The sequence below is a fragment of the Chaetura pelagica genome, unplaced genomic scaffold (assembly GCF_000747805.2).
Source record: "Chaetura pelagica isolate M959 unplaced genomic scaffold, ChaPel_1.0 scaffold2, whole genome shotgun sequence".
Classification (NCBI taxonomy): Eukaryota; Metazoa; Chordata; class Aves; order Apodiformes; family Apodidae; genus Chaetura; species Chaetura pelagica.
In genome coordinates this window covers 5,485,489-5,494,621 of record NW_009952796.1, presented here as the reverse complement: position 1 = coordinate 5,494,621, position 9,133 = coordinate 5,485,489, and the positions used below count along the sequence as shown (strand labels likewise).

The 9,133-nt window shown below is 40.1% G+C and overlaps 1 protein-coding gene across 6 annotated transcripts in view; it reads left to right on the top strand.

The window, feature by feature from the left end:
* The window catches only part of ENAH (enabled homolog (Drosophila)), a 53,249-nt gene that overhangs the window by 32,716 nt on the left and 11,400 nt on the right, over positions 1 to 9,133 (top strand). For 4 of the 6 annotated variants that reach the window (XM_009994774.1, XM_009994771.1, XM_009994770.1 and 1 more), the window contains 5 exons: positions 137 to 441; positions 705 to 841; positions 1,252 to 1,306; positions 1,571 to 1,619; positions 2,242 to 2,308. In XM_009994774.1, coding sequence (XP_009993076.1) covers positions 137 to 441; positions 705 to 841; positions 1,252 to 1,306; positions 1,571 to 1,619; positions 2,242 to 2,308 — 613 coding nt within the window. Of the gene's footprint in view, positions 1 to 136; positions 442 to 704; positions 842 to 1,251; positions 1,307 to 1,570; positions 1,620 to 2,241; positions 2,309 to 6,618; positions 6,682 to 9,133 lie in introns of all 6 variants that reach the window. The other 2 variants (XM_009994772.1, XM_009994769.1) reach the window with 1 other exon arrangement.

Genomic DNA, 9,133 nt, shown 5'->3' with positions numbered 1-9,133 from the left:
GCTGAAACTTTTGTTTTCTTGCCTATAAAACCACTATTAGAATCTCATACACTGAGCAAAAGACCCAGCATTTCAAAGGACAGAAGTTCTTTGTTTTCTAAATCCTTAATTCAGTCTGTTTTCTTTTTCATACTAGGTGTTGTCCAAGGACCACCAGCACCTCCTCCCCCACCCCCCTTGCCTCCTGGCCCAGCTCAGTCTTCAGTAGCAGCCCCACCTCCTCCTGGCCCACCACCACCACCTCCACTTCCACCTTCAGGGCCACTGCCACCACCACCGCCTCCTCCACTTCCTAGCCAAGTTCCTCCTGTTCCCCTTCCACCTCCTGCTCCCCCACTCCCTGCCTCTGCATTTTCAGTGGGAAACATGTCTGAAGAAAATCGCCCTTTAACTGGACTAGCAGCTGCACTTGCTGGAGCCAAACTTAGGAAGGTCTCACGGGTAAATACATCTCTTGTTTCTTTTTCCAATTCCTGTCTCTAAATCCTATCTTCCTGAACTGGTGGTAATTTTGCTTTATATTAATGGCAGTATCAAGACTTTTGGGATAGGCTTAATTCATTATTAGAAGAGCGTTACATGATGTACCACCAGTCCATTGCATTCTTTATACAGTTGTTTCTTTCTTGTCTGTGAACTTTGCTTTTTTCATTAAGTCAGCTGTAATTTTATTTGCACATCTACTGTTACTTTGTGTTACAAAGGGTGAAGACTCCTCCAATACGAGTGGAGGTGGAGGCAGCTCTGCTTCATCTAAAACAGATAGTGGACGTGGGAATGGACCACTTCCCTTGGGAGGCAGTGGGTTGATGGAAGAAATGAGTGCCCTGCTGGCCAGGAGGTATGAAATTGTTTCTGTTGTGCTCCAGCTGCTTAGTCATCATGCTAGGGGTAGGATTTTTGGGTGCTTGTTTGCAGCTGGCTAAGGATCAAATAAACATCAGTTTGCATATGCTGTTGCTTTGTGAAGTTGATAATGCTTTGTGAATAGCCATTTTTACTTGAGCATAACTGAGTACTTTCCTTCTGTGTAAGTCTTTGTGCAGCAGTAGAGGAAGGGATGCAGGCTTCAAGAGGAGAAATAATTGCACAGTTTGGAGGGCTTTCTTCCTGAAAGTATGCTGAAATTGCTTTTTTTAAACACTAATTTTCAATTACCTAGCTATCAAGCTGTGTGTGTTTTTAATTACACTAGACATTCTTCCATCTTAAAGCCATGATCATTTTTGTAACTTCTGTCTCTGCTTATAGGAGAAGAATCGCTGAAAAGGGATCAACAGAACCAGAACAGAAAGAAGATAAAACTGTGAGTTGAGAAATTGTATCTACTTCACATTATTCAGTAATAGATTATGAGAAAAGTTCTAATGGTGTACAAGACATTATTTATATATACACATAACCATTATTTTGTGAAGTACATAGTGCTTGCACCTCTACATACAATTAAATTGCTACAAAAAGTGAAGTATTGAAATTAAGCTGTTAGACACACAAGATTCAAAAGTGGTTTTTGTGTTTGTTTTTTAATTCTCTCTTCCTCCTCCTCCCACTTTTCCATTTTAACCAGGAAGAATCGGAGTCTTCAACTTCTAAGGTTTCTTCAACAAGCACACCTGGTAAGTAGCACAGGTCTGTGTACTCTTATGAGTAGTCTCTAGTTCTAAAACTTAATGACAAATCTCAGGCAGCTGTGCGGAATATTGGAGCCCACCTCCTCTCCCATGATTACAGTCTGGCATTTTGCTCTAGAATGGGACCTGGTTCAGAAGTGTTTCAGAAGAGGACAGATAAAAAGAACATCTGCTGGAACACTTGGTACATGGTCCTCCTGTGTCAAACCTATGAGACTGATGTGCAGAAAGCAGTTGGCAGTGAATGCGAGAGCAAGTTGTCTCAGTCATTGCAGTACAGAAGTTGAGACAGTAGTTTGTTTCCTTCAAGGCAGATAGATGTCCAAGACTATCAGAGTTAGACAGAAACAGTTGTAGCTTCCAGGTGCTTCAGTAAAGATTCCCTCACAGGCTATTGTCCGTAAATCATAGTGTGGCTAAAATAAGATTAATAGAACAGGAGCTAGCTTAATATGAAAGAACTAATTTAATGCAGCAAACAAACAAAAAAAAGGAAACAACCTCAAAAAACCAACACAAAAAAAGGCTGACTTATTAAAATTTCCTCACGTAAGCTATAAAACAAATACAAAAAGGCAGTTTTTAATCTTCTCATTATGTTTTCCAGAACTAACAAGAAAACCTTGGGAAAGAACAAATACAGTGAATGGAAGCAAGTCACCTGTTATCTCCAGGTACTCTCTTCTGTAGCAGCCATATTTTCCTTATATTTGCTGTTGTTGCTCATACTGCTAAGGATACTGGACTGAAATAGCAAAAATGGCCTTGACAGTATTAAAAGCAAAATGTATGTGTTTAAAATTACTGCTGAGAAACTACTTTTGGCATTAAGCACGAAAAGCCCAAAAAGATTCTGTAAGAATTGCTGGTGTATTAAGGTGTATGTTTGCCTACAGCAATATTTAATTCTTTCTATTTCTTTGAATTATGAAGTCTGAAATTTCCTGCAGGGGAAAACCAAATTCATTGCTGTCATTCACATATTCAGTGATAAAACTAGTGAACAGGTTTTCTCCTTTCTATTTCTGTGCTTGTCATAGAATGGTAATCTAGGTATCTTACCCAAAAAGGCTTAAATATGATTCTGTGTCAACTTACAATAGCTGTCTCATACCAATCCAAGGAAGTCCACCCTAAAGAAGTGTAGAAATATTATACATTCTTCAGGGCATTAAGCAATCTTTGGTAACTTACCAGCTGGAGCTGTGGTAGGCAGTGGGCATTTCAGTAATGCAAAAGAGTGAAATGACTGTTTTAGCATTTTTTTTAAGATGTATTTAATCGCCATTTACATTATCACAGAATCACAGAATTGTCAGAGTTGGAAAGGACCTCTAGAGATCAACTAGTCCAACACCTCTGCTAAGCAGGATCCCCTAGAGTACATCACTCAGGACTGCATCAAGGCAGTTTTTCAGTGTCCCCGGAGAAGGCGACTCCACCACCTCCCTGGGCAGTGCTCTGTCACTGTCATATTAACAAGTTTTTTCTCATATTTCTATGGAGCTTCCTATGTTCCAGCTTGTGCCTCATGCTGTCACTGGGAACTACTGAGAAGAGTCTGGCTCCATCATCTTTGCACCCACCCTTTAGATACTTACAGGCATTTATGTCTCTCCTCAGCCTTCTCTTCTCCAAGATAGAGTCCCAGCTCTCTCAGCCTTTCCTTACAAGGGAGATGCTCCAACCCCCGATTATCTTTGTTGCCCTCTGCTGGACTCTCTCTACTGTCTCTCTTGAACTGGGGAGCCCAGAACTGGATGCAGTATTCCAGCCTCACCAGGGCAGAGGAGAGGGGGAGAATGACCTCTCTTGACCTACTGGCCACACTCTTCCTTATGCACCCCAGGATTCCATTATCCCTCTTGGCAACAAGGGCACATTGGCGGCTCATGGATAATTTGCTATCTACCAGCACTCCTAGAACCTTCTCCTCAGAACTGCTTTTCAGCAAGTCCACCCCTAACCTATATTGGTGCATGGGGTTCTTCCTCCTCAGGTGCAGGATCCTACACTTGCCCTTGTTGAACCTCTTTTGGTTCTTCTTTGCCCAGCTCTCCAGCCTGTCTAGGTCATGCTGGATGGCAGCACAGCCCTCTGGAGTGTCAGCCACCCCTCCCAATTTGATATCATCAGCAAAAATCCCGAGGATACACTCTGTCCCCTTGTCCAGGTGGTTGATGAATATGTTGAACAAGACCAGGCTGAGTATTGACCGCTGGGGGACACTGCTGGCTACAGGCCTCCAACTCAACCCTGCTCCGTTGATCACAACCCTCTGAGTTCTGTCACACAGCCAGCTCTCAATCCACCTCGCTCTCCGCTCATGTAGCCCACAGTCCTTCACTTTTCTAATGAGGATGTTATGAGACACAGTGTCAAAAAGCCTTGCTGAAATCAAGGTAGATGACATCCACTGCTTTCCCCTCATCTAGCCAGCCAGTAATGATGTCATAGAAGGCAATCAGGTTGATCAAGTATGATTTCCCTTTGGTGAATCCATGCTGACTTCTCCCAATGCCTTTCTTTTCACATGTTTTGAGATGACATCCAGAATGATTTGTTCCAACACCTTCCCAGGGACAGAGGTGAGACTAACCAGCCAGTATTTCCCTGGGTCCTCCTTCTTGCTCTTTTTGAAGACTGGAGTGACATTGGCCCTCCTCCAGTTCTCAGACACCTCTCCTGTTCTCCATGACCTCTCAAAGATGATGGAGAGTGGCCTAGCAATAACATCTGCCAGCTCTCTCTGAACTCGTGGTTGTATCCCATGGGGGCCCATGGATTTATGGATGTCTATTTTGGCTAGGTGGCCTCTAACATGGTCCTCCTCTACCTAGGGAAAATCTGCCTCTCTCCAGACCTTATCTCTTACCTCCAGGATTCAGGAGGGTCAGCTTTAGCAGTGAAGACCAAAACAAAGAAGACATTCAACAAAACCACCTCCTCTGTGTCTTCTGCCACTGGGGCACCCGCCTCATTCATCAGTGGTCCTACGTTTCCCCTAGTCTTCCTTTTTTTTGTTGATGTACTGGAAGAAACCTTTCTTCTTGTCCTTAATACCGCTCGCCAGATTTAATTCCAGACAGGCCTTAGCTTTCATCATTTCATCCCTACATTCTCTATGTTCCTATATTCCTCCCAAGTGGTCAGCCTTCTATAATGGCCACTGGCCATTGTGGCAGAAGGCTTGTGCTTCATTTTATAATTCCTGTATACTCTGTGTACAGAGGTGAAAGGATTCTCACCTGTTATAATTGAGAAATTTATCTCAATTTATTGAGAGAAAACAAAATAACATGTTAAACTTGAGAAAGCTGTGTTTGAAATTACTTAATCTCCTTTAAATTATGGCCTGTTGGAAACAGCTATGCAAGATTTGGTGATTAGAGAAGAAAAAACAAGTATACTCTAAATGGCATTACTTATGGTGGAGGTTGTCATCAAGGTCTTCAGTTCTGAAACATGTGCCAGTATCCTTGTCTGTCAGAAACAACTAGATCCTGGAGCTTAAAATGTCTGCAGCCTTGAATCTGGTTGCTTGCTTTGTTTTTTTTGTCAAAAAGCGGATGATTGGTGGTGATGCCTGCTCTGCTGTACTGTCAGTGTAACAAAATACTGCTTCAGCTTTAGCCTTGTCTTCCCCTACCTTCTTCCCCCTCACATTGCAGTAGATCTTACCTGCTTTAGCCAACATCTCTTGTTTTCAAGGAAATCAGGGTATCAGTACATGGCAACGAGGGGGAACTTGACACAGAAAAAAGTTGTGTAAGGAATCATAAAGGTTGTTTTAGATTTCATATTGTTTAAGTCAGTTGCTGGCCTGGCCCGTTGGCCATAGATACCCTATGGATAAGGTAGTGGAAAAGGAAAGGGAAGGGGTTAATAAATAGGGCAGCTGTCTGTATCGGACTCCTCTGGGAGGATCTGGGATGTCCTTAAGTCTTCATTCTGCTTATCCCTAAAGCTGTAGCTTCTTTTAAACTGTTTTATGCATCCTATTTCTTTGATCTTGTTCCAGACAGTGAAAGTCAGAGGTTACTGAGGTACATTTAAAAATATTTTCTGACCTTGAGGAATACAGGAGTGCAGATGATTTTTGAGACTTCTCTTCAGACATATTGAGAAAGTCTCTCCATCAAGCTTTTATGTCTTCAGTCATCCAATGGAAAATACTGACGGACTTAAGCTTGATGAGAGCCTCAATTGGTGTTTACTCTAGAAGTACTTCCAAAATAAGAATTCAATGTTTATTGAATGTCAGTATTATTTTCCAGTGCTGTCATAACCTGCTGGAAAGTGACATAGCATGTATTTTAAGATTGCTTGTGCAGTTTTCTAGTCAGTGTTGACAGTTTGCCCTGACAGGATGAGGAAAGTTTAGTGGACTGAGAAAGTAAAGGTATTAGTAGAAGTCTCTAATATCCTTGCATTTTGCTAAATTCTCTACAGTTACCAAATCCATCTCAGCAAACAGCTTGTTAGAGTGACTTAGTTTTAGTCACTCAAACTCAAGTCTTAGATTTTGAGTGAATTAGTCAAAGGGTGTTGCTATTTGAAATACTTACACCATTTTGCCAAAAGGGAGTGTCTTTCACCTGGTAAGACTCAAGCACCTGCTTCTCACCTCTGCAGAGAGGATACAAGTTATTTACAGGGTTTAAATAAAGTATGCCTAAGAAACTGGTAAGTAAGCAAAACTTCTCTACAGAGCTTCCTAAGAAGTAGACAGTGAAGGAGTTACTATATAGAATGAATGTTCTGAGTATTTTAAAGTAACTAGTGTCCTGCTTAAATTCAGGCCTTTTTGTTTGTAGCAGACTTTGAAAACAGACTTAAGCAATGTATTTCTAGTATTTCCTGAAACATACATATAGAACTCTTGGAACACAACTAGTGAAACTCCATGGTGTTAGAAGTGCTAAAACTGAACAAAATTAAGACCTGTTATAGCTTGTTAAGTTAGTGTTTCTCCCCTTCATAGACGGGAAACTCCATGGAAAAATCTGCTTGCTTCTGAAAACAGGTTCTATGATTCATTAAACAGGTATCATCCTGTTGGGATTTGAGACTTTGTAATAACCATTTTGACCAGTTCAAGGTTGGACTTTTTGTACATGGATTGGTAATCACCACAGGCATGACCAGGTTTCTCTTCACATTTTATTTGTCCACTTGAGCCCGTTTTTGGACTAGTAAAAGTAGAAGGCATCCAAAGCAAATCAAGATGCTTTAATTAATACTAAATACTGGCAGTCACCACTTGCAAAGGTATAAATTCCTACTGGATATGTCAGGATTTAGTGTACCATTTGCACTTCTTGGAGAATCTGTTTTTCAAAAATGTAATTTCTTATAAATAGGAACAACAAATATTTTTCCAGATGGGTTTTCACATCTGCTTTTTGCAACTTCAGTGAAGACAACAAATAGATTTTGCCTGATGTAAGACATCAGAAAAGAAAAAAAAGAGGGGGGGGAACTTGTTAAACCCAGATTGTTTTTGTTGGAAACATATTCACAAATTAAAATTAACATCATATGTATTTTAAGTTGTAAATCTCAGTTTAACTCTCTAGTGGTAATACAGATTTGGAAAGCTTCAGGTTTTAAAGGCCCACAGATAAAAATGTTACAGAGCCCCTCAGAATTACTGGGTCAAATTCCAGCTTTGTTTTTTGTGAATGCACTCACTGTGGTGACTACTTAATCTTTTGTATGAAAAGTTGCCCTTTTAGCTACTTAACTTGGGTGGTGTATTCTGCATGTTGGCATGAATAAAATCTTAATCTTGCATGCTTGATTTAAGGTGCTTTAGGGATTACTGAGGTTGCCTCACTGTCCTTGTGGGCAATGCTATGAAAAACCACATAGGAGAGCTCTTTAGCCATCTAAGGATTGAATAGTTGGGATGTCTCATTTATTAAAATCAGTAGTTAATGTTTTCTTAACAGCAAGTACATTTACCATTAATCTTTCTTCTGAGCAAGTTGAAGAAGGGAAAAAAATAGGATGATTTTGAGGGAAAGACATCAAGATTTGCCTGAGATTAGAAATTATCTAGTTTACAAATCACAGTCTTTCATATTTGAAAAGTGTCTTGAATTTTGGAAATCAAAAATAGAATACATTCTTAAGACTTAAGTGGTGAAGTTTATAAAGAGGCTTTCCTGTCAAAAGACAGCTAGTAGGAATATACAGTGTATGATTGGTAGAGCTATCTATAAAGATCTGAAGCAAAATAAATATTAAGCAGTCTGTCTGTGGACAGCTCATCTTTGAAGCCATTTCACTAAAATATTAAACCTATAAGTCATTAAAATATTTAAATATATTCTTGTTTGGGTTCGTTCATTAAGGCATGTAGTAGGTGTCTGTTAGGAGTTGCATCTGAGATGGTGATTCTTTATTCAGGCTGGGTAAATGCTGTAATGCTGTAGTGTGTGGGAACAAGGCAATAGTCAATGGAAATAATAAAACCTTATTTATGAACAATCTGAAGAAGTCATGCTATTCTCTTTGGAGTGAGTCAGTGTTCACAGTTTGAGGTGTAAACTGCAAGTAACACTTTATATATCAGATATGTGATGAAGCAGTAACTGCCAGAGATCTCATCTCAATGAATGTTTTTGAGCAAGAAATTTTTGATAATGAACTAAATACTGTCGATACCTAAAGATTTCTGTAAAAGATCCCAAACTGTGGTTTGTCTTCACAGAAGTAGTGCACACTTTAGGTCTTCTTTTGGTTATCATGTGAATTCTACTTTCCAGCTTCTTCCACCATCAATTTATTGAATATTTCATCTTCTGTCTTACTTGATGGGTCATGTATTTCATTTTTGTGTGTTTCAAGCAATTATAATATTAGGGGGTTTTGTCTTGGAACTTGCATTTAAACAGCTGCAGACTGGACGTCTAAACAGCTGTAACAATTGAGAATTGTGATGCCACATAAAGAACTGAGCTGATGTAGCAACACAGGATGTTCCTATACCACTCTGCTTTGATGTAAAGTCCAGCAACAAAGTGACAGTTATCCATTCCCTTAGATAAAGTGCAGAACTATGCCTTTCCTCCTGGTTTGCCTTTTTTTTGTTCCTGGCAACCTTCTATCCTAATAAATAAGGTTGCACCTTCAGGTAGTGAATCCAGAAAAATGCAGTGTGTAATTAATTCCTCCTGTGTCAGAATTTTGCAGTGAAACAGTGAGTTTTGGCCAGGTCTTTTAGTTCTGTGATGCGACATACAGGAGTAGTGAAATAGGACCCAGTTTAGTCTGCTTAATACCCTGCCCTTGCTTAACGTTGGCATAGTGTGGTAACTATAAACACTGAGGAAACCTCTTCATATGAACTGTCAGTAAACATTTTATAGAGTAATGGAGAGAGAATGTTGGTCAAGATTTTTAAAGTCATTAAGCACAGCAGAACCTTTCTCTCTCCTTGTCTCAAGCCACCCTCCCATCCATCCCTGCTTTGCAGAACTGTTTCTGTATTC